The 25,439-nt window shown below is 42.1% G+C and overlaps 1 protein-coding gene across 7 annotated transcripts in view; it reads left to right on the forward strand.

The window, feature by feature from the left end:
- The window catches only part of GTF2IRD1 (GTF2I repeat domain containing 1), a 224,296-nt gene that overhangs the window by 110,277 nt on the left and 88,580 nt on the right, over positions 1-25,439 (forward strand). For all 7 annotated transcript variants that reach the window (XM_033922239.1, XM_033922236.1, XM_033922237.1 and 4 more), the window contains 3 exons: positions 6,361-6,450; positions 12,857-12,940; positions 19,721-19,904. In XM_033922239.1, the coding sequence (XP_033778130.1) occupies positions 6,361-6,450; positions 12,857-12,940; positions 19,721-19,904 (358 nt within the window). The remainder of the gene's footprint in view (positions 1-6,360; positions 6,451-12,856; positions 12,941-19,720; positions 19,905-25,439) is intronic.

Consider the following 25,439-nt stretch of genomic DNA (forward strand, 5'->3'; position numbering starts at 1 on the left):
GTCCCACGAGAACTGACACAGGCATTGAGGAAGCAGAGCGGGGGTCAGTTAGACGCTGAAAACATCACTTCTGCCATGCACCACAGCCGCAACATTGAAGTGAGGCCAGTTGGTTCGCGAGCTCCTTTGCAAGAGGTATCCAACAATTTAAACTCTCCCTTCCTTCTAAAAAAGGGATTAAATGAGTCAAGATCTTCAGTCAATCTTAGGTCTTTAAATTGTCTCAACTCTGGAATGATCTCCCCTTTTTTTTTAAGGAGTTCCAGTTCATTTCAATTTTTCCATAAATCTTTAAAAACTACTCTATTTGCCAAACATTTTGAAAATTAATTCTTTTGAAATTTTGCTATTATCTTCTGTTTATCATTTGTAAATTATTCCCTGTTTATTTAATTGCTGTAAACCGAATCGAGCCTTCTCAGAACGATGACTCGGTATACAAAGTTAAGCTTTAGTTTAGTTTAGCTGGATGCTGAAAACATCGCTCCTGCCCTGTACCATGGCCGCGACACTACAGGAGGCAGCCGGCAGCCATCCAGAAGGGAGCTCCAGGTACGGGGGACTCGCGGTACGGGTACTAGGGACTGCTCTACTAATGGGGCGGCTTATCTACAGATAGGCCGCCCCATATAAGGAAGCCGCACCCACGGCTTCAGATTGTAAAACTCATGTATTGGCTGCGGCCTATACATGGGGGAAATACAGTAATGCCTTTGTATTGCTCCATGGTGCACAGCACCGCAGATATTGTATGCAGTTCTGGTCACTGTATCTAAAAAAAGATACAGCAGAATTCAAAAAGGTACAGAAAAGGGCAACCAAAATGATAAAGGAGATGGGATGACTTTCCTATGAGGAAAGACTAAAGAGGCTGGGGCACTTCAGCTTGGAGAAAAGAGGACTCGGTGAGATAAAATACTGAGTGGAGTAAATCGCTTTTTTATTCTTTCCAAAAATACAAGGATGGGGGTTACACAATAAAGCTACTGTGCCAAGTAGTACATTTAAAACAAATCGGAGGATGTGGTAAAAGCAGTTAACTTAGCAGGATTTTAAAAAGATTTGTACATTTTCTAAAAGAAGACTCCATAAACCATTAAAGATGGTCTTGGGAAAATCCACTGCTTATTTCTAGCATGAGCACCTTAAAATCTGTTTTACTTGGGATCTTGTCCATATTCTGCTGTTGAGATAAACATGGGGGAAGCCGCTGCTTGCCCTGGGATCGGTAGCATGGAATGTTATTCCTATTTGGATTTCTGCCAGGTGCTTATGACCTGGATTGGCTACTGCTGGAAACAGGATGCTGGCCTTGATTGACCTTCAGTCGATCCCAGTATGGCAACACTTATGTTCTTATGTTCATTGTCAGCTGTCTGGTCTTGTCATTTTGTTGGCCCTTTTATTTTACGGTTTTATTGTACTGCATTGGATGCCTGTGGAGCCAGATATTAGGATATACAAATTAGAACTGAGATATCCATTTCAAGTTTTCAAGTTTTATTTAAATTTGATGGTTCGCTTAATATTTCTAAGCGAATTACATAAATATATGATTGGGATAAAACATTAAATTTAAATTAACATTACTACATTAAATAAGTAAACAGGGGAATATTAAACTGACAATACAGACATTAAGGACAAAACTGGAATACTTTGGTAAAAACGTAAGGGAAAAAGTTACAATATTTTATATCTTAAAAGAAGAAAAGAGAACGTAGGTAGGGGAGGGGTAAAACACTAGGGTAGGGTTTAAAATACTGAAGTTGTAAATGATCTTGAAAAAGGAAAAAATTTAGAGGCTAAATGAAGCTTTAAAGAGGAATGTTTTTAAGTTGGTTTTAAATAGGTTAAGATCTTTAATGATTCTAATGTGCAAAGGAAGGGTATTCCATATAAGTGGAGCCTTAACTGAGAAGATATCATGGCGTCTGGTCCCTATTATTTTTAAAGATGGGACCATTAATAATTCTTGAGTATTAGATCGAAGAGAACGATTGGAAGTAAGTGGAATTAGAAGACGATTAATAAATTGTGGTTCATTAGAAGTAATTGTTTTAAATACAAGTAAGGCTATTTTATAAGTTATTCTTTGATTGATAGGTAGCCAATGTGAGTCTATAAGATAAGGCGTTACGTGATCGTATTTCTTTCCATGGTGAATTAATTTAATAGCAATGTTTTGTATTATTTGTAGTCGTCTTTGTTCCTTGCATGTAATATTTAATAACAATGAGTTACAGTAATCTAATGTAGAAATAATGAGAGAATGAACTAAAATATTCAAGGATTTTGACTCTAGATATTTAGACATTGAGCGTATTAAGCGTAAACGATAAAAACAACTTTTAACAATATTCAAGATGGCTCAAGCTCTGCTAGCATTTCAGAACAGGATCTACCAACTTAGAGCCTGTCCTAGAATACATGGAGACATGAACATTTATGTACCAGTTATGTTCAACAAAGCATCCATTTTATAAGCATAAAAGTCTAAAATATCAACAGAGTCGGAACGAGCACAAAAACGTTTATGTGAGTGGAACTTGAAGACTGCATTTTCCCTGTCTGTCCTGGTGGGCTCACAATCTATCTAATGTACCTGGGGGCAGTGGAGGATTAAGTGACTTGCCCAGGGTTACAGGGAGCAGTGTGGGATTTGAACCTACAACATAAGGGTACTAAGGCTGTAGCTCTAACCACTGTGCCATACCTCTCCTCCAACACAATAGCAGAAGTGAGCCAAGTATAGAACAATGAAACCATTGCGACATCACTGATGAGGATGGCTTTTATTGGTGGAATGAGGCATTATGACATCAGGGAAAGGGATTGCCTGTTTTGAAGCTTTTTACAACTACAAAGGCAGTTTACATACAGGTACTTCAAGCATTTTCCCTACCTGTCCTGTGGGCTCACAATCTATCTAATGCCCCTGGGGCAGTGGAGGATTAAGTGACTTGCCCAGGGAGCAGCGTGGGGTTTGAACCCACCACCTCAGGGAGCTGAGGCTGGAGCTCTAAACACTGCACCACAATGTGTTAAATCTAATCTAATCTAATCCTTAGGTTTGTATACCGCATCCTCTCCACGTTCGTAGAGCTCGACGCGGTTTACAGTAGGAGAAATAGGAAGGAACTACAACAGAGGGTTAGAGGTAGAAGTGCTAGCTCCTCCTCTCCCTATTGGCTAAGGCTCTTAACATTTGCATCTCCTCTTCCTATAGGCTAAGGCTCTTTCCACCTGCATTGTGATGTCATTGAGCTTTATGGTTATAGAAAAAGAGAAACATGATGGCAGATAAAGGACAAATGGCCTATCCAGTCTGCCCATCCGCAGCATCCGCTATCTAATCTAATCTAATCTAATCCTTAGGTTTGTATACCGCATCATCTCCACATTCGTAGAGCTCAGCTCGGTTTACAGTAGGAGAAATAGGAAGGAACTACAACAGAGGGTTAGAGGTAGAAGTATGAAGAAGATTTAGAGGACTTGGGATGCCAAGATATGAGTTTCCTTGATTCCTAAGTTGGAGGGAGACTTACATTTTTTGAGAAAAAGCCAGGTTTTCAGATGTTTGCGGAAAACTTGGAGAGAGCTCAAGTTCCGAAGAGGGGAGGTAAAGTTGTTCCAGAGCTCAGTGATTTTGAAGTGGAGGGAGGTCCCTAGCTTTCCTGTGTGGGAAATGCCTTTTAGCGAGGGGAAGGACAGTTTTAATTTGTGGGAGGATCTGGTGGTATTAGGGTTTGAGGAATTCCAAGAAAGAGGGATAAAGGGAGGGAGGATACCATATAGGATTTTGAAAGCTAAACAGGCGCATTTGTAGTGGACCCTGGCGATTATCGGAAGCCAGTGGAGCTTGGCCAGGAGCGGGGAGACATGGTCAAATTTGCTTTTAGCGAAGATGAGCTTGGCCGCGGCATTCTGAATCCGTTGGAGTCTGTGGAGGTTTTTCTTAGTTAAGCTTAAGTAGATAGAGTTGCAATAGTCCAATCTGGAGAGGATGATGGATTGGACAAGGAGGGTAAAATGTTTTTATGTTCCTAACCTGTCACAGAGCTTTGTATCCCTTGCTAGTTGGCATTTTTTTTTTTTTTGGGGGGGGGGAGGGGGAACATCAGCCACCAGGGAATCCTTCCAGTGGAGCGCTGCTCGGTATAAGCACTTTTCTAAAGCCCTGACATCCCAGGTAGGAGGTGTATATCCCGATGTCAGTCTTTATGGACACAGACATACTGTATGTTCTCCTTCTGAAATGGGAATACACATGTTTATTTTTTAGGTCTACCCAAAACACCTCCATACAACGCCGCATGCCAGAAGCACAGTGTTCAGTCTTAGATGCGTATATCTCAACTTTATAGGTGTTTATGTAACATCCACTTCTCCCTCCATATTCAAAGGGGTTAGTGTCAAAGACGGCCCGTGAATAACTTTTTGCGTTCATATTTGCAGGGTTTGTGGTATAGCCCTCGTGAAATCACAAAATAAGTACTGAACTTTTTTCTCTCTGCACCCCTTTCTGTATAATTTTCTCCGACCGCTGCCTTTTGCCCAACCATGCTGACAAAAAGCGCTGAATTTTGTTTCAGCAATATAGGATGACATCATTCGGGAGGGGAAGGGGGGGGGATGGAATCTGCAAGATGAAGCCCGCAAATAATCGAAGTTGTGAGTGCCGAACCCGTGACTATGGAGGGAGAAGTGTAAATATTTAAATGTGAGTTTATGCATGTCTGAAATGCTAATACCACTTCTAAATATAATATAGGTTTTTATAATATAACTTGCATAGAGAATTCTGGTGTAAATTAAACCACAAATATGAAAAATAAGTACAGTGGTGCCTCGCATAACGAACGCCTCGCACAGCGAACGCTGCACACAACGAACTTCATGTCTTGATTCATACAACGAACTTCGTTTCACACAACGAAGTCGCCCGAGCTGCGTTACTCACTGCGTTTAACTGCCCTCTCTCACAGCCCTTCGCCTGGCTCCCTGTGCAGTGGCGGACCGTCGGCTCGCCTCCTTTTATGGAGGGGCCCGGCGCCTACTGCTGATGCGTTGGGGGGGGCGGAGCTACTCTCGCCGCTTCCCCGATGCTAGAAAAAAAAAAAGAAAAGTTAAGTCCCAGTTTTTGCCGCTGAGACTCTGCCCTCTCTCACTGTATACAGTCGTCCTTTTAAGATAAACTCAATATTTTTTATATATCATGGCTTCTAAAAAAAGCAGGAAGGTGATTTCTGTTGAAATGAAACGGGAAATAATTAGAAGGAGTGAATGTGGGGTAAATTTATCTTTTTTTATGTCATCTTAGCATATTATATGCTACAGAACGAATTATTTTTTTTAACATGTATTGTTATGGGAAAACGCGTTTCACATAACGAACTTTTCACATAACAAACTTGCTCCTGGAACGAATTAAGTTCGTTGTGTGAGGCACCACTGTAAATGAAAGTGTGACTGTGGAGGATACCTCTCGGAGCAGATTCTCTTGAATAGTTTTGTGATGGTTTTATTTTGACTGTAGGTTTGCTATATGCATTGAAAGTTAACTTATAAATCTCAAAGTGAATCATTGAAATGCTTTGATTTCTCACTTATATATACTGGCATTTGTCAACATTTGCGTATTTCTGATATAAAGAAAGGTTACCTTCAAAAGCTAATCAAACAATGCACTAACCCCCTCCTTTACAAAGCCGCGCTAGCCAAAGCTCCGATGCTCATAGAATTTCTATGAGTTGTTACCGCTGCGGCCAACGCTAAAAACGCTTTGTAAAGGAAGGGGTAAGTTAGTCCAATAAAAAAGGTATTACCTTTATTCTTTTTGTTTTGCTTTAGTTCTATATATTATCTCAAAATGAACCGTATAGCCCTCCCTTACACGCTAATCTTTGCTCTAAAACTGCATGCAAACTGCCAGAAGATAAAAGGCTGAACAGTTGTCTTGATTTTTCTACTGTTCGATGTGAGTCTGTTGATCTGAGTTTTTGTGATTTTTCTTTTTTTTTTTTTTTTTTTTTAATTTTTTTTTAATTCTTTTTTTAAATTCTTACATCAAGTGAAATACATGTAATACATTCAATTATGAAAAAACACTTGAAATTATTATTAAATGTTCTTACAATGTGAATTAAATAAACCCTTTATCAGAATTTTATATCATATTAATATTACAATAGTTTTCCCTCCCTACCCCTTCTTTATGTTCTATACATGTGTTATTATATCTGATCAGTAGAATAATTTGTCAATGGTCCCCATATTTTATTAAATTTTTTAATATAACCTTGTTGTAATGCCATTTTTCTAATGTTGTGTATATATATCTTTTTGCTTCTCTACCAGGTCAAAAATTGACAGCACCTGGCAGCTCACTCATCCAGAATGTGCATGCCTCAAAGCGGGTTCTCTTCTCAATAGTGCATGATAAAACAGGTAGGGTACCTGTTACCACCCAGCCTGGAGACCTCAGGATATGAACTTAATACTCTTATCAACTGCTCAGTTTAGACTCTCATTGAATTAATGGTGCAGCTCTCTTTTAGCTAGACTAGTAGGAGAGTGGCCCACATTAGGAGGTGCAACCAAGGTAGTTGTCCTGGCCTCCTATACAATAGGGGGGGGCTCCAAGACTGTCTGCAGTGTCATCATAAGGGGGTGGGGCTGTCCACCCCGGGCATGGTCTTCTAAGAGGGTGGCACTACTCCTCTCCTTGCCGCATGCATGCGCCCCTTGCCTTTCCCTGTACCTTTTTTACTCCCCGGTGCGAAGTTGCTGCCCGCGTCAGCATTGGCGCTCTCTCTGACGGCACTTCTGGCCCCCCCCCCCGCCTGGGAAGTGATGTCAAAGGCAAGCCGACACCGATGTGGGCATTCTGCTCACACCGGAGAAGTTAAAAAGGTACGGGGAAGAGGGTGGGGGAGGGCACCGCTCACTCTTACTATGCCACTGACTGTCCGGAAATGAATTTTCTGCCCTGTGTCCCAGTATGTCTAAACTCTGCCCTGAGTAGAAGTCTGTACACTCTAGCTTGGGTGCTCCTAGCCAAACTCCTTCTTCCAATCACTGTGCTTGCTGTGCTTAGTGGACAGTACTATATGTCTTCAGTTTTTGCTCTCTCCGGTAACCTTACCAGAGTCAAGGCATTAAATACAAGCAGTTTTTCATACTTCACTCCAAAATTATATTTTTTACAGATCACAACTCAGTTCTGTTACTAGGCTATCAAGGTATTCCAAGTGTTTACTGCTGTACATTGTCTTGGGTGAATTTCTTCAAAAAGGCAGTAAATAAATCCTAATAAATGAGGGATTAAATATAAATGAGTATAAATCCATGCAGTGAGAAAACTCTTGCTCTGCTAAAGCCCACCGAATAGCTAGCTTTCAAGGCTTCTTAAATGGAATAGCCATACCTGTCTTTGGTCCCAGGTCCTACTTTCCGATTGTTTCTCTCCGCTCTTTCCCTTATGGCCTGGCCCACCCAAACTAGATTCCCTTGAGATTACAGTATTCAGTCAGGTTCTGCCCAAGGGTGATAATATCACCACTCCAGCTTCCAGTGCTTCTTTAAAGCACTTTCTAGTGACTAGCCTCCCCATATTCAAGAAAGGCGTGTATACTTACCAAAGTTTTATCCAATTTGACCCCATAAAAATTCACAAGACCCCTGGTGATGATGGAAAGAAAATATCAAACTCTGTTTCCCTCTCTTATTCACTTTAGAGCAGTGGTTCCCAACCCTGTCCTGGAGGTCCACCAGGCCAATCGGGTTTTCAGGCTAGCCCTAATGAATATGCATGAAAGTGATTTGTATATAATAGACATGACAGGCATGCAAATCCGTTCCATGTATATTCATTAGGGCTAGCCAGAAAACCCAATTGGCCTGGTGGTCCTCCAGGACAGGGTTGGGAACCACTGCTTTAGAGGTCAACTGAATTTTGGTTTCAGCTTCATCATTGAAACCTGCCCAAAATGTAGATCCGGCCATGTTTTTTGGGGTTTTTTTTTTTAATCAACTGAAAATTCTAGTGCATTTTTGACTGAAACAAATTCCACACCTCACCTGTCCCTCGAACAAAAGAAGCAACCATTCTTTCCCCCCCATCCCAACCAAAAGCATCACCCTCCCTCCTCCCATAAGCCCTCTCCAGGCCTACTTAGAAGCCCTGGTGACGTCAGAAGAAAAGCTGACGCTGGCGCGAGCAGCAGGTTGGGGGTTGCTGCTTGTGCCGCGAAAGTTACAAAGGTGTGGGAGAAAGGGCGCATGCATGCATGCACCAGGAGGGGGTAGGGAAGGAGTGGACGGGAGGGTGCCACCGCCCCGGGCGCCTCTCACCCTCACTACACCACTGAGAGTATGGTATTCGCATATAACCATCCATGAATAGAAAAGTTTTGAGATCAGATTTTAAGTGTTGTAGGGATGTCTGTTGGCAAAGATGCTGTGGCTGGTTCCAGTGCTCGGGACCTTAGACTGAAAAGATGTCTCGTATGTTGTGTTCATGGAAAATTTCTCAGAACAAGGGTACTGTTAATCAGATCTTAGAATTCTCTGACTGGAGTAAGGGGTTAGTAAGCAGATAACGTATGAGGGCTCACTATAAAGCTGGGTTTTAAATGCCAATAGCAAAATTTTGTAAATGATATGGTGGGTTAGTGGTAGCCGGTGTGCTGCTTTCAGGAGGAGGGGGGGGGGGGTCACATGATCAAATTTATTTGCCCCGAGATCTGTTTTTTGGCAGTATTTTGTATTAATTGTAACCATTGATGTCCTCAGAGTTCAGTCTTAATACAACTAAGGCAGGCGTGTCAAATGTCAGTCCTTGAGGGCTGCAATCCAGTCGGATTTTCAGGATTTCCCCAATGAATGTGCATGAGATCTATTTGCATGCACTGCTTTCATTGTATGCTAATAGATCTCATGCGTATTCATTGCGGAAATCCTGAAAACCTGACTGGATTGTGACCCTCGAGGACCTACATTTGACACCCCTGCCCTAGTTGTATTAAGACTGAACTCTGAGGACTTTCTTAAGAGATCAGATTCCACAGGTGATTGCTGGCCTAGTGCCTAACACTCAGTAAACCCAGTTCTAAGAGGGAAGTTGTAGAGGATCTGCATTAAAGATAGTTTTCATAGCAACCTGTGAACTACTACCTGTCTGTTAGAGAAGGAGGGAAGAGGACATTATCTTTCTGACAGAAGAAAAGTAGAAGACATAACTTTGGGTAAGAATACATTATTTTGTTCTGAGCTTTGATAGGTTTGGGGAGAAAAACTCAATTGTAAATTCCCTTCTAAAGACATTTTAGATCTTAAAAGAACAAACTTAATAAATCCTAAGGCTCTCTATACTAGTCTAATATATTCCTAGTAGCTTAATAAGGTTAATTAATTAGCTCAATAACAAGATGCAGACAGAAGTCCAGTAGTAAGAGGGTTGCTATCCAGTCTTTTGCATTGAGTGTCACATGTATGACTTTCTCCCGGTTGATGAGAAGTTATATGTGTGCGCTCGCTGCAAAGAGTTCCTAGCTCTGAGAGAACAAGTACATTCCCTTGAGGCTTCAAAGTTGATGTCAGAGGCTTCATACTGGGGGTGGGGGAACTATAAGGGTGGGAGTGTCAAAGTCACAGGAGGGGGTTGCCAGAGGGCTTTAGATGTCAGGAGCTTCATACTGGGGGTGGGGGAGCTAATTGTGGGAGGAGGATTAAGGCATATATCAGCATGGAGTAACAATTTCAAAAGGCTGCTCCCATGTACCTGTGTGTGTGTATGTGTGTGTGTGTGTGGGGGGGGGGGAGGGGGTTGCAAGTGTGTTTTCCTTATGGGTACTGTAGCCTTTTGAAATTGTTGCTCCCGGTGGACCTTGAGATTCATGGGTGTGCGCCTTTGCACATCCATGCATGTTTTTGACAAGAGATTCTGCATTGGCAGAGCCTCTTGTAAAGAACTCTGGGAATTCTGCACTTTCTAAACTGGACATCTTTGTTCCCTTCTTTGCATCTTTTCTACAATGGGGTTCCAACCATGTAAATAGATTCTGGAAAATGGTTTGAGTGTAACATGGACAGTCACTATCTACACACAAGTCACTTAAATATACGGGTCTTTGTACTACTACTACTATTTATCATTTCTATAGCGCTGCCAGACACACGCAGCACTGTACGTTACATTAACCATGTAAGAGACGATCCCTGCTCGACAGAGCTTGCAATCTAATCAGACCGACAAACAGGACAATTTGGGTAGGGAATTACAGAGGGAGTGACAAAACAGACATGGCTACTTTACAGATTGATCGGCGTTAGGAGTTAAAATCATCATATATACTTTATTGAGCATAACCACTAGGGTAATTCATAGAAACCCTTTACATATGTAAAATAGGATTTTATGCATGGAAAAAGCTTATAAAATGAGCCCCTAAGTGTAGTTTAGTAAAGTGGTTTAAGAAGCAGAGCCCATGATTTGTGATGTCCCACCTTATCTTAATAGGGCAGAGTGTTTTCAAGCGATTTGAACTTAAGATTGGGATATCTAAAAACAATTGGGAAGTGTTGTCAAAACTTTGTTGGAACTTTAAAAAAATTGAACCACAATTTTAGCAGAAGTGGTATAGGAATACTTTTTTTAATTTTTTTTTTTAGCAATTATAGTGCTACTACTTTAATACAGAGTTTCCCAAACTGGGGGGTTGGGTACCCTAAATGGGGTCACGACCTGGGTGGACTCTTCCTAGGGGCACCATCATTCTGCACAATTTTATTTGGCTATGATCAAGGAGTCACAGCAACAAAAAGATTGTTAATTTCTCAGAGTGCCCCCTTGGGATCAACAAGTACAAGGGGGCACTCAGAGAAATTGAAAGGGGAGAGGTTTAGAACAAACGCCAGGAAGTTCTTTTTCACACAGAGGGTGGTGGATTCATGGAACGCGCTACCGGAGGATGTGATAAACAGGAGCACGCTACAGGGGTTCAAAGAAGCTTTGGATAGGTACTTGGAGGACAAAGGGATTGAGGGGTACAGATAAGAGTAGAGGTAGATTATAGGGATGGGATTAGAGGTAGGTTACAAAATTAATCAGGGTCCACTGTTCGGGCACTGGGCCTGATGGGCCGCCGCGGGAGCGGACCGCTGAGCGAGATGGACCTCTGGTCTGACTCAGCGGGGGCAACTTCTTATGTTCTTATGTTCTTAAGTACTCCTTTAATACATTTTGATTAAGCTGAATTCAGCTGATTCAGAAATACCAACTAAAACCAACTATTTTAATGAACTGTTGTAAGTCAGGGCCTCTATATTTTTGAATCTGTTCTTAGAATTTGTTAAAAACTCTTTACTTTGGGCATCTGTTGTCAGGCATGTGGGATCTCTCGGAGAAAAAGATTATAGTTACCGCGTTTGGGTAGACTAGATGGGCCATTTGACCTTTATCTGCCATCATGTTTCTATGTCATGCTCTTTCACAAAGTGTGCCCATCTGGTCTTGTGCCTTTGCCAGGGATTCTTCAAATGAATCGTTTAGATGATGGCTGAGGAAGGGCAAATCCATTTCTGGTTATGAGATGTCTTTATCTTGGGCTACCCTTACATGTACACCCTCATTTTGCACCAGGACTAGCTTGTCACACACATGAACTAAAGCAGTTCTGAACTGCCTAGAACTCCCTGGGTATGGCGGTATACAAAAATAAAGTTATTATTATTATTATTACCTTGTTTAACTGTATAAATAACTTGCCTTGAGTTTAGCCTCTCATCTGTTTATTCCAACTCACTTTGTAGCCCCTATCTTATTCCCATATAATATCTACATTTGACCCCTCGACAATAGGGTATTATAGAAAAACATTAAAGTTATATCTATGTTATTTTAATGTTCTATTTGTGCTTATTAGATGTCTCATAAGTATTATGACTCCATTTTAGTATGTATTATATCTCTTATTTGAATTTCAGTGCTGTTAATAAATATACAGGGTGCCCACAAAAACACTCCTTGATTTTAAATGGTTGCAAACTCAACACTTATTGGAATATGTTTATAAATAAGATGACAGCAAATACAAGTCCCCAAAAGCCCGGTTAGCAAGATCTTACACAGTCGCTTGCACTTTCACCCTTATAAGCTGCAATTGGTGCAGAAGTTACAACCTTCAGACAATGCAACGCGACAAAATCACCAGGTGTTCCTCAAGTGGCCTCTGAGATCACCGGACTTTCTGTTTGTGACTTTTTCCTTTGGGGGTACCTGAAAGACAGAGTGTATGTACCTGCACTACCTGCAACTATGGATGATCTGCAAGAAGGCATCATTGAAGCTATATAAACGCTATCACGGTGGATATGCTTCGAAGAGTCTGGTCCGAGCTCCATTATCGCATCGATGTTTGCCGAGTAACGGGTGGGGTGAACATCGAGTGTATGTAATCAACAGATACCATATGAAACTTTATGAGTTGATGAAACTGTAGCCTCAAAGGTGAAAGAATATTCCAATCAATTTTGGGTTTGTAACTATTTAAAATCAAGGAGTGTTTTTGTGGGCACCCTGTATTTTTGAAACTGGTTCATAGTAGTCCTTTTGTTAAGTTTAAATTTACTGATTTTGACTTTACCTTATTCATTACATTCATGTTTATATTTGAAATTTTTACTACTGTTATGCTGTTAATAAAATTGTAAGTTTTATGTTGAACTATATCTGCTTTGGGTGAATCTCTTCCTAAAGGCTATTAATAAACCCCAATAAGTCTCTACGGAAGCATCACTTCTTTTTTTTTTTTCCTTTCTATTTCTGATGCTTTGTATTTGTATGTTTTGATAGAGAAATGGGACAATTTCATAAAAGAGACAGAAGATATCAACACCCTTAGGGAATGTGTGCAAATTCTGTTTAACAGTAGATATGGTGAGTAGGAATATTTTGTCCCTGAAACAGACCTGTTTTGCATACCTTTACAAAGACATTTCCTGTACTCTCTAGTAGTAAAATAGAAGTCTTAAATGAATGAATCTTATTCTTTGTTGTCTGCTTTTTTTTATTGAGCTTCTTGTTATAATATATGTAATGTAATTTATTTCTTATATACCGCTACATCCGTTAGGTTCTAAGCGGTTTGAAGAAAATATACATTAAGATTATAAATGAGAAGTAAGAAGGTACTTAAAAATTCCCTTACTGTCCCGAAGGCTCACAATCTAACTAAAGTACCTGGAAATTAATAAAGAAGAGAAAATAAAGATGGTTGAAAAAAGAAAAATTCTATGTGAATTTATAGGATGGAAATTAAACTGACAGTGAAGAACTGTATGAAAAATACATATGGAATGCAGTTAGAGAGGGTAGGTTACAATCTATTTATGGTATTTGTTTAATTGGACGGTGTTAAGGTGGGTAATTTGGGGAAGGTTATCTGAAGGTAGGTGAATCTTCTGGAGGTAAAAGAGGAGGGGTTAAGATATTTGGATGAATTTTTTGAAAAGCAGGGTTTTGATTTCTTTTCTGAATGTTTTGAAGTTGTCTGATATTGTCATAAGATTGGAGATGGAATGGTTGATTTTTGCTGCTTGTGTTGCCAGAAGGTTGTCAAACATTTTCTTGCGATGTGTGCCTTTGAGTGGGGGGAAGGCGAAAGGGTTCGAGGTTCTTCTGTGTCTTGAGGTGGAGATTTGGTTTAAGCGGTTGTTTAGATAGGAGGGGGAAGAGCCGTGTAATGCTTTGAATATCAGGCAGTAGAATTTGAATTGGATTCGTGCTTGTATGGGTAGCCAGTGAGAGTCTAAGAAGGCAGTTGTTATGTGATCATATTTTTTGAGTGAGTAGATCAATCTGAGGGCGGTGTTTTGTATGGTCTGGAGTTGTTTTATCATAGTGGCTGGACAAGGAAGATATAGGGAGTTGCAATAATCCAGCAGACCTAAGACTAGGGATTGGACGATTAGTCTAAATTGTGCTTGGTCAAAGAATTTTCTGATTTTACGGAGATTTCTCATGGTTAGAAAAGCTTTCTGGGTTGTTTTGTTGATCTGGGGCTGCATTGTGCAACATCTGTCTATCGTAACTCCTAGGAGTTTTAGTTCGGGTTGTATTGGGTATTTGGTATTTTTGATTTTCAGTTCAGTGATGGTAGGAGTTTGGGCTTTTTCGAGCAAAAGGAATTTTGTTTTTTCAGAATTTAGTTTTAGTTTGTGATCCATCATCCATTTTTCTACTGTGTCTAAGGTTGTTTCTAGCTTTGTTGTGGTGGTGGTCTCTGATGGGTCGAAGGGGAGGATTATGGTGATGTCATCAGCATAGCTGAAAGATGTGACATCTAGGGTATCTAAAGTGGCTCCTAGGGAGGAGATAAAGAGGTTGAAGAGCGTAGGTGAGAGAGGTGATCCTTGTGGAACTCCGCAGGGATTTGTCCATGGTTCTGATTTTATATCATTGTATTTTACCCCGTAGGTTCTAGATTTGAGGAACCCCTGAAACCATTTGTAGACCTTGCCTGAGATTCCTATGGCGTCGAGAATTTGTAGTAGTAAGGTATGGTCAACTAGGTCAAATGCTGCGGAGAGGTCTAATTGTATTAATATCATTTTTTTTCCTTTACTGATGTGTTGTCGGGCTGTATCTAGTAATGTGACAAGTAGTGTTTCTGTGCTATGGTTAGTTCGGAATCCTGATTGTGAGTGGTGGAGTAGGTTATGTTTTTCCAGATATTCGGTGAGGTATTGTGCCACTAGGCCTTCTATTATTTTAACATACAATGGTATTGAAGCGATAGGTCTGTAGTTGGAGGGGCTATCTATTGGGCCTTTGTGATCCTTTATGATTGGAGTGATTAAGATCTCTCCTAGGTCCTGTGGGAATTGGCCTTCTGTCAATGTGGTTTGAATCCATAGCATGAAGTTGGTTTTGAATGTAGTGGAGGCGTTTGATAATATGTAGGTGGGGCAATTATTTAGGTCACTGGAAGCATGGCTGTATTTATTGTAGAGTCGGTTCATATCCGACCAGACTAGAATTGGGAAATCGGACCAGCTTCTGTCTGCTACGATGGCTTCGCTAGTTGATGGGTTTGTTGTTATCTTTTCTAGATGGGTGTGTGTGTTGATGAATGTAGATCTGATATTGGTGATCTTGTTTTTGAAATGGTCTGCTAGGTGGATGGCTGTTGGTGGGTTGATACCTTGGGTGGAGAGGTAAGTTTTGGTATCTGTGAGGTTCTTTACTAGATGAAATAGCTTTTTTGTGTCTGGGGGTTTTTTGCCTATCATTTTGGAGTAGTAGGCTTTTCGTTTTTCCTTGAGTTTGGTTTTGTATTGATTAATTTGGTATAATAAGCATAAGGCTTCTATTTTGGTAATCTGTGTTTTGTTGGGGTGTGTTGGAATAAAACCAAGGACTGGCTTGGTCAGAGTTAGAGAATGACACGGTGACAAAATTCATCACCGTTCCCGTCCCCGCGGATAACCGCGGGAAACCATCTTCATGTCATTCTTTAAGGAAAGAGGGAAGAATCAGAGTATGAATGGCCACAACCACTGACCCACAAGCTTTGCTCTGAAGAATGCTGGTGTAGGACAGAGGATGAAATAGACACTAGAAAATGACATGGGTTTATTTCCCGTGGTTATCCACGGGGACGGGAACGGTGATGAATTTTGTCACCGCGTCATTCTCTAGGTCAGACCTTCTAGTCAGTTGGCTGCATCTTTTACCAGCAACAACAAAAAACTCTTCTATACTTTGCCACAGAACCAAACTATTAAGAGATCTTTTTACTAAGATGCACAAAAGAAATGAGTTTAACATGTTGGAGAGATTCATGGTGGGAGACTTGACTCTTGGCTCGGGTCGCAAATTTTGTCAGCTGTGGGAGCACTTCTGGCAGGACCTCACACCGCGTGCTCGCAGTAGACTTTTGAATCTTTAAGATTTTATTCCCACTCTCAGCTGTTGGATTGGCCATGGATTCTTGGGGAGGGGAGGGGAAGGGGGGGATGGGAGGGGAACTGATTATATTGTTGAAAATGTTATTTCCTGAATGGTACTACTGTTTGTATTTGCTTCTTACTGCTGGAATAATAAAAATCATTTAAACATAACGTGTTTTAACATGGATCTTTCCTGCATGCTATCCCCATTTTTAAAGCATTCCTAAAAGAAAGCTTTTTTTTTTCTTTTTCTTTTTGCAAATGCCATGTTACAGTAATTTTTCCATTAGAATGCAAGACTTGTAAAAGTATTAAAGCAAAAGCACTTTCTCCCTCCTATTTAGAAGTTATGGGATCATTTGGGTTTTTTTTTTAAACCTTATTTACCCCCTCCCCTTTTACAAACCACACTAGTGTTTTTAGCGCTGGCCACGGCAGTAATAGCTCCGACGCTCATGAGCATTGGAGTTTTTACCACCTTAGCCAGCGCTAAAAACTAGCGCGCGCTTTGTAAAGGGGGCCCTGTAAACCCCCTTAATGCTGATCCTTTTACACAAACACACACACGTGGTGCTTAGGATTTAAAGTATGGCTTTTATTTAGCTCAAATTAATAGTAACACAGATTAATTAACAATCTTAATTAAGGTCAGATTAAAGAAATATGTAGCAATTTACAATCTCTGTGCCTCAATAAGATGTTATGGTTAATGTTTCTACACAGTCAGTACCACATATTTACTCTAACTTACCCCCTGTTTGGTGAATAAGCTTTGCTACCTGCTGTCGGGCTAATAATGCTCCTAAATGAATCCAGTTTTAAAATCATTTCACAGTAGCAGCTTTTCTGATGTTAGCTCAATATGAATAGAATTTTCTCACCTCTGGCCATAGAGAGATTGTTGCTCCGCCTCCTCCTCCTCCACCTCCAGTGAGATATCCTTCTCCATGACATATCTTTCCAGTCCTGAAGGCCACCAATTCTCTCTCATATTCTGTCATGCTCTCACTCTCCCACATCTACTCATATCTAAACACATTTATACTCTGGCTCTCATTCTCATACTCGACTGGTTAATATCCAAGAAATCCCATGTTATGTTGGCTCCGGGCGGCTTTCCCGCAGAGGAGAGAATCCTGCATTCACCGTGGGCCTCATCTGGGGCAGCCTCCTTGGAGCGGCTGGGGCACGGGCAGTGTGTCTGGGAGGGAATGCATGGATGGGAGAACATCGCAGGGGAGGAGACATAGGCATTCTGGGACTGTCTGCCAAGTCTCTTCCCTGAAGAAGCCCTTTCTGGAAACATCAATCGCTCCTCCTAAACTTACTTGCTCCACTTCATCATGCTTCTATTCCTTTCTCTCCTCTCTTCTACCTTCCAAAGTATTTAGATCAATGCTGTCTTGTTAAAATGTTTATTTTATTTTTATTTTTCCTCTAACTCTACTTTTCACTTCTCTATTACCCTCCAGGTACTTTAGTTAGATTATGAGCCTTCGGGACAGTAAGGGAATTTTTCAAGTACCTTTCTTATTTCTAATCTTAATGTATATTTTCTGTAAACCGCTTAGAACCTAACGGATGTAGCGGTATATAAGAAATAAATTACATTACATTACATTATGTAGGATTTGTCGCCATAGCCATTAATCGTAAGTCCTGTCACTGGCTAACAGCCGGTTAACGTGAAAGTAATGGAGCTTGGCAAGTTATGGCTGGTCCATCTTAATGAGAATTAAGTCATGGGAATTGGTCCTATGATGCAAAGGCCTGGTCAGCTTAAGCACGTGCAACCCATTCTCTGATAGACCCATCAAAGCAGACCTACCCTATGACCACCTTCACGGGCAGGCATAATTGTCCAAGATCATTATGACCTAAATGACCTTGCACCGTGGTTTTTCTGTCCCATGATCTCACCTAGAATAAACAATCCGGCTTCAAGTTGCAATGTTTTTCAGTAATGCTGACAGCTTAATTCTCTTAAAAAAAATAGTTCAGGAATGGTCTAGACAGCTATGTAGTAAAGCCTAAATTTAACTTGATTTCCCTATATACTGTACTGTAGGCCCTAAACTACCCCAAAACTAACCTATCAAAGTCTGCACTGTCTAGTTAGTGCACGCTAATCAGAGCCTCTCCTGGCTGTTGAAATCATTTTATATATGAACCCATAGTTTTTAAAAAGACCTTTAAAGATATTGCATCCAACTTTGACCACAGCTCTATATAAGCCATGGGGCTCATAATCAAAACAAAAAACTATCTAAAAAGTGGCCTAAATGGGTACTTGGATGATCAAAAAACCTGATCGTCCAAGTACTCATAACCAAAGCTGGTTTTAGACATATCCAAAATCAGCTTAGGCCTTTCCCTTGCCTCTAAACGCATAGAGCGAAAAGAGGCGTTTTTAGAGGAGGGGAAAGGGCGGGAGGTGGGCCGATCTAGACATTAGACATTAGACCAAGTCAAAACAGGTATAAGTGCCTAAAAAGGGGACGCTGAGTTGATCGCGGATGCCGCAATGAGCTCAGCAGCCCAGGCAACCTGCCCATCCTCCACTGTAACCATCGCGGCAGGAGAGATGGCTTATCTCCCCTGTTGCGATGGTGATCAGCCACCCCCCGGAACCGCGGCACTTCAGGGTGAGGATCGCGATCCTCACCCTGAATTGCCGCAGTTCGGGGGAGGAGGGTGGCCGATCACCATTGCGTCAGAAAAGATGCCCAATATCTCCTGCCATGAAACCCCTCCCATTAAGATCGGGGCAGGAGGGAACCCAAACCCTCTTGCCCTGCCGAAACCCACACCCGCACCCGTGACAAGATCAGGGCAGGAGGGAGCCCAACCCCTCCTGCCCTGCCGAAACCCACAACCTCCCCACCCCCACTAAGATATGGGCAGGAGGATCCCAGGCCCTCCTGCCCTCGACACACACACCCACAATCGCCCCCCTTAACCCACGATCAGCCCTCCCCGAACCCTGAACACCCCCTACCTGGTGACCCCACCACCCCCAACACCCCCCTTACCTCAACTTTGTGGCCGGACAGACGGGTCCCAAGTCTGTCCGTCCAGCAGGCCCGCCATCAGCAGAATGGCAGGCCTTAGGGCCTGATTGGCCTAGGTGCCTCCTGTGAGCAGGGCCTTAGGCACATGGACCCAACCCAGCCCCAATCTTATCACGGGTGGGGGTTTCGGCGGGGCAGGAGGTCCTGGCCTCCTTCCTGCCCATATCGGATCGGGCGGGTGTGGGGCTGGAGGGATTGGGCTCGCATCGGTTCGGTGAGGGGGGGTGATGGATCGCGGCAGGGGAGATGAGTCATCTCTCCTGCTGCAGTCGTTGCTGTGGGGGGGGGGGGGGGATTCTGTAACCAGTGTTGGTTTTGACAGACACTGGTTACAGAATCCAGCTTTTAGGTGAAGGACTGGCGTTTGGGACTTAGGCTTTTTTGTGTTTTATTATATTTTGTAAGTGTAGATGTAGTGGTGATCTGGGCATTGAAACAGCTGAAGGTGGAGGCAGGCCATTATCAAAAGAACCCTCCTTTTGGATGTTTTTTTGAGAATGAACATTTTCCCTGCTTCTACTTTCAGCGTTTAGGGCCTAGGCCAAAAGGGGACTTAGACGTTTTTTTTTATTATGCCCCTCCACACATTGTGATTGATTAGAAAACCTTTGATGTCATTTTTTTTTTCTGTCCAATACTTTTCACCCCCTTCTTCAATGTTCAAACTCCCTGACCATTATTTTTTTTCCCTGAAGCTGAAGCTCTAGGTCTTGATCATATGGTTCCCGTCCCCTACCGGAAGATTGCCTGCGACCCAGAAGCTGTGGAAATAATTGGCATCCCAGATAAAATTCCTTTCAAACGACCTTGCACCTATGGCGTCCCTAAGCTCAAACGGATACTGGAAGAAAGGCACAACATTCACTTTGTCATCAAAAGGTCTGTGACTGAAGACAACATTGTAGCCAGTGATGTAGTAAGGAGAGGGGTAGGGGTGGGGGGCATGCACAGCTCTGGGCTCTGTGTTGCTGACACCTCTCTGCCCCCCCATTCCACGGTCGTACCCTCCCTTTCCCACTTCCCCATACTTCTTTAAAATCTTTGCCAGTGAGAGCAACTACTCTAGCCTGTTGCTTACGCTGGCCTAGCTCCCTTTGAAATCACTTCCGGGCCATGGGCCAGGAAGTGAAGTCAGAGGGAAAGCCAGCGCAAACAGCAGGCCAGAGAAGCTGCTTATGCTGGCAAAGATTTAAAAAGTTATTTTACTACAGTTATTTTACTACCATCTATCTATGGGGGTAGGAAGGGAGGGCGCGAGTGTAGTGGTGGGGGTGAGGTTGTTTTTTTGGTTATTTATTGCCCGCCCTTATCCAGGGCGAGTTACATAACAACATACAAAATAAGTCATAACATTTATCATACAAATCACATAAAAAAAGCACTGTAAAACAAATTACACACTTACATATAAAAATCAAATTTCATATGATATACACATCGCATCAACGACGAACAACATTTAAGGCCAAACAACTGGCCAAACCCTAAAATATATCAAAATATAAAATTGCATATAGCATACAGGACGCCTCAGTAACACACATCATTATGCCAAATAGAATAGACGACCATCGAACACCTCCGTGACCAATACTCAGCATTCGACAGTCACCACTCATTCTCCCTTAGCCAAACTCAGACCCAGAACAGGTGTCTTTTCAGCATTTTCCTAGAGTTCTGTAAATTTTGCTGTTGGCGTGGAAGGAGCAGGGGGGTGGAGAGAAGGTGCCGGGGGGGGACCCTTACCCTTGTTACACCACGGATTGTAGCTTTCAGTTTCATAAATGTGCTGTACTTCTTGCCTCACAGTTCACTTGGCAGATAAGCTGTGGCAGGAATCATTCTACAAAGACAGAAAATCAAATACGGGGCCTCATTTATTAACAAGCATTAAGGTGGTAAGGTACTTTAATGCTCATTAACATGATGTAACGCACATTAAATAATGAAAACCCAGTTATGCTCAATAGAACCTATTTAATAACTGTACACTTAATTTATATTAATTTGCATTATTGCATATTGGTAAATGTATTTATTTAAAAAATTTATATACCTCCTGTTACTAAGCGGTTTCCAATTAAACAAACATACTTCAATAAAAATGATTTACAAAAAAAAAAAAGACAAATATTACGAAGACGAGAACATCTTACTTTACATCTTCATTACTAACTGCTAAGAGATATTACATAAATGCATTAACATATAACTGTGTTTTCAGCAACTTCTTCAAATTTACACAATCGGCACAGAGTCACAAGTTCCGTGTTGGTGGATTCCACATTTTTCCCCCCAGCTATTGAGAACTTTGTAGTCCTCATCACAGCATGGTGCACTCCCAATCCCCTAGTCACTGTCAATCTCATCCCACCCTTGGCCTTCAACATTTTTCCTGGTCGATATATCTCCAGAAATGTTTGAAAATACACTGGGGCCGTCTGATATAAAACTTGATGTACTATGGATAACACCTTATATTGCACTCTCTGCTGTACCGGAAGCCAGTGTAAATGAGGCCCCTGGTTTTTACAGATTGTGGTTTCTGCTGTAAGCTTCAAGGAAATTCATTTAAGATAAAGTAGATATTGTGTTTCTTTGAGATTTCTAGAGGCATGTTTTGAAATATCTTGTGCTGAAATTTTCCCTGAGTTGGTCTGGTGTTGCAGTACAGTGCTATGTTATTGGTCCCCCTCTCCCCATAGGGAATACAATTTGTGGAGGGTAATTATATAAAACATTTTCCACATAAAATAATTTTCTAAAATTAGATCATGCCTACAAGTACATGTAGTACCAGCCATCAGACACTTGTACAGTAGGCAGAATGTGGGCGGAGTTGTGATTTATTTATTAATTCAGTTTTCTATACCGTTTTCCAGGGGAGCTCAGAATGGTTTACATGAATTTATTCAGGTCTTCGAGCATTTGTCCCTGTCTGTCCCAGCAGGCTTAAAATCTGTAATCTCTTTCTCCAACCCTTCCATCTAGTACCGTCTCCTCTCTCTGTCCACTTCTATCCAACGTCTGCTCCCCTCTTTCTCTCCTCCCATTTCCTTCCTTATTTGCTCCGTTATCTCTCCCATCTGCACTTCCATTCAGCATAGGCTCCCCACTACCACCCAATGTCTGCCCTTTCTCTCGCCATCCATCCCTCTTTAATCAGCATCTGCCCCCTTTCTTTCCCTCCAATATCCTTCCCCCTTATGTCTCTCCCCTTTCTCTGTACATCAGTTCTATCAGCACCACCCTTCAATACCCCCCTGCCCCCTTTCTTTCCCTCCACCACTCTTCCATTCCAGCAATCCTGCTCCTTTCTCTCCCTTCATGCAGCAAGGTCCCACGATGACTATAGCTGCCGGCTGCCAGTCCACCCCACTCCGACGTACTTGCTCTGGAGCGGACTCAGCAGCCGCAAGCTGGAAGGTCCCGCGATGACTCTTCTGCTGGCTCTGCTCCGGCAGATGCAGGGAGTTGTGGCAAAGTCTCGCAATGATTGTATCTGCCGGGTCCAGCCCCTCCGACGTAACTTACTTCTTCCGGAGCAGAGCCGGCAGACGAGTCATTGCGGGACCTTCCTGCACCTCAGCGCGGCTGCCGACTCTGCTGCAGAGAAAGTAAGTCAGAGGTAACGTGACCATTTATTTTTTTCATCAAAAGGGGACATCTATTAATTGACTGTGTATCCTTTCTTTCATTTATTTCTTTCTGCACTCAGGCCCAACAATTGTCCCTTTCTATTCCTTCCCTCCTTCCTTCCCATGTCCTTAGTGCCCCCAGTGCCTCCTTCCCGTGTCCATGGTGCACCCAGTGCCTCCTTCCCGTGTCCATGGTGCCCCCAGTGCCTCCTTCCCATGTCCTTAGTGTCCCCAGTGCCTTCTTATGTCCCCTCCACTGCCTTCCAGATTTTGTCCACCCCCAAAGCCAGCCTGCCTGTCTGCCTACCTATCTCCCTCCCTCCCTGCTGCGCTAAAGCCAGCCAGCTTGCCTGCCTACATCCTGCCCTCTCTGCGACGGAAAAAAAGAAAAAAAAAGCGCCTCTCCCCTTCCTTTCCACCGGTCCGCGCCGGCAATCTTACCTCCCCCCGCCGACAAGAAGTCTTTCCGATGTCAATTCTGACGTCAGAGAGGACGTTCTGTGCCAGCCAATCACTGCTTGGCTGGCTCGGAACGTCCTCTCCGACATCAGAATTGACGTTGGAAAGACTTCTTGTCAGCGGGGGGAGGTAAGATTGCAGTGGCGCGGGCCGGGGGATAGGTAGGGCAGGAGGACCCGGACCTGGCCAGCTGTGCCCCCCCCCCAAGCCGTGCACCCGGGGTGAACGGCCCTCCCCTTGGTACGCCACTGTAATTTACATAATAGGATAAAAAGAAAAACAAACCATCAGAAACATAAAGCAAAAAAACAAGTTACATGCCATCAACAATATATAAAAAGCTACTAATACTATACCCACCTCCCCCCTTCTACAAACTAAAACCATAAAACGAAAGAAGAAAGAAGAAAAAAAAATTGTGTAGGTATAATGTATGCAAGATGTCTACTAGTATTTTATAAAGATACTTAGGCGCCTGTGGGTCTTAATAAAATGGGCAAAAAAAAAAGTAGGCTTCTTCCTTCCCTGTTATTCTAGGCACCATGTAGAAGAAAGATGAGAGACAGCAGATATGATAGAGATGTTTAAATACTTCCATGGCATAAATGCACAGGAGGTGAGTCTCTTTCAGTTGAGAGGAAGCTCAGGAATGAGGGGGTATAGCAGTGGTTTCTTGATATACCATCTATCATACATATCTAGATGGTTTACAATAAAGTTAATACAATAAAAAGATAAAAACTGTCATGTTAAAATTGGGGATTTCAGAGGAAACCAAGAGAAAAAGGGGGAAAGAAGAACATAGTTACATCGAGAGATAAATTTGAAAAGGAGAGGGAGAGGGGAAAAATACAATAGGTAGGGGGAATTTTGTCATCCTCAAGTGGAGGCAGTGCATGCAAATCTAACTCATTAATATTCATTGTGGAGATCCATGCAACCGCTTAGACAACTTCCATTAATAGACAGTATATAAATAACTTAAATAAATAAAAATATCCACAATGAATATTAATGACTTAGATTTCATGCACTGCCTACATTGCATGCAAATCTAATGAATATTTATTGCAGATAGCCTGAAACCTTGACTGGCTGGGGTTCCTCCAGGATTGTGTATTGGGCATAGGATGAAGGTGAAAGGGGATGGACACAGAAGTAACCTGAAAGAAATAAAGTCAAACCTTGGTTTGCGAGTGTTTTGCAAGATGAGCAAAACACTCAAACCGAGCGCGTACATGCACGTCATGTGTAAGCACGCACAACATCGAGGAGCGCTTATGTTGTGCGTGTCTATACGTAATGCACGTGTATATGATCGTTTGGCGGGACAGCGCTCGTAGCCACTAGAGCACCCCGCAGCCCGCACTTCAAACGAGCACAGTTTATGGGAACGGAAGCCCAGGAACAGAACAGGTATGGAACAAAGAGAGCCAAGTTGCTGGAGAGGAGGGAGCCAAAGGTGAGACCGGGTCCCTTAAGCTGTGACTTGGCATGTCTGCTATTCACATCCTGCCTCTTTCCTTTTTTCCCCCTCTTGCTATTTCCCCAGCCTGCCTCTCCTTTCCTTCCTCAAGCTGTCGGTCCTCATGCTCCTCCAACTTTGTTTGTGGCAGCAGCGCTGCAGCGAAAGTGCTTCAAAACTGATGTGCTGTGTTCTGCCTCTTCTGCATCTACTTACTACAAGATTTTGGGATGTGGAACGAATCATCCGAGTTTCCACGATTTTCTGTGGGAACATTTGCTTTAATATACAAGCACTTTGGATTACGAGCATGCTTCAAGTTTCAAGTTTAATCAAATTTGATGAATCGCTTATTACATACTAAGCGAATAACAATAAAATATACGTTGTATAGTTTTTTAAAAATAAGGAAAAAAACAAACTGACAAAACAAACATGCTCAGGTACATACGGAAAGGAAAAAGGGAGGATAAAAGTTACAAAATTGTTGTTCTTCAGATGAGAAGAAAGGAAAAGCCAGGCAGGGAAAAAACATGAGGTTTGGGATAAAATTTATTAAAAAAGATTTGGTTTAAAGATTAAAGGAAGCTTTAAAGAGAAAAGTTTTTAAATAGGTTTTGAATATTTTGAGGTCTTTTGTTTCTCTTATGTATAAAGGCAGGGAATTCCAGGTAAGAGGGGCCATTACTGAGAATATAATAATAATAATAATAATAATAACTTTATTTTTGTATACCGCCATACCCGGAAGAGTTCTAGGCGGTTCACATTTCTCTTAAACAAGGTTACAAGTGGTTTACATTAGTTGAGCGGGGTTACAAGCGGTTCAATAACAAATTGATCAAAATTGCC

Source organism: Geotrypetes seraphini, chromosome 15 (genome assembly GCF_902459505.1).
Source record: "Geotrypetes seraphini chromosome 15, aGeoSer1.1, whole genome shotgun sequence".
NCBI lineage: Eukaryota > Metazoa > Chordata > Amphibia > Gymnophiona > Dermophiidae > Geotrypetes > Geotrypetes seraphini.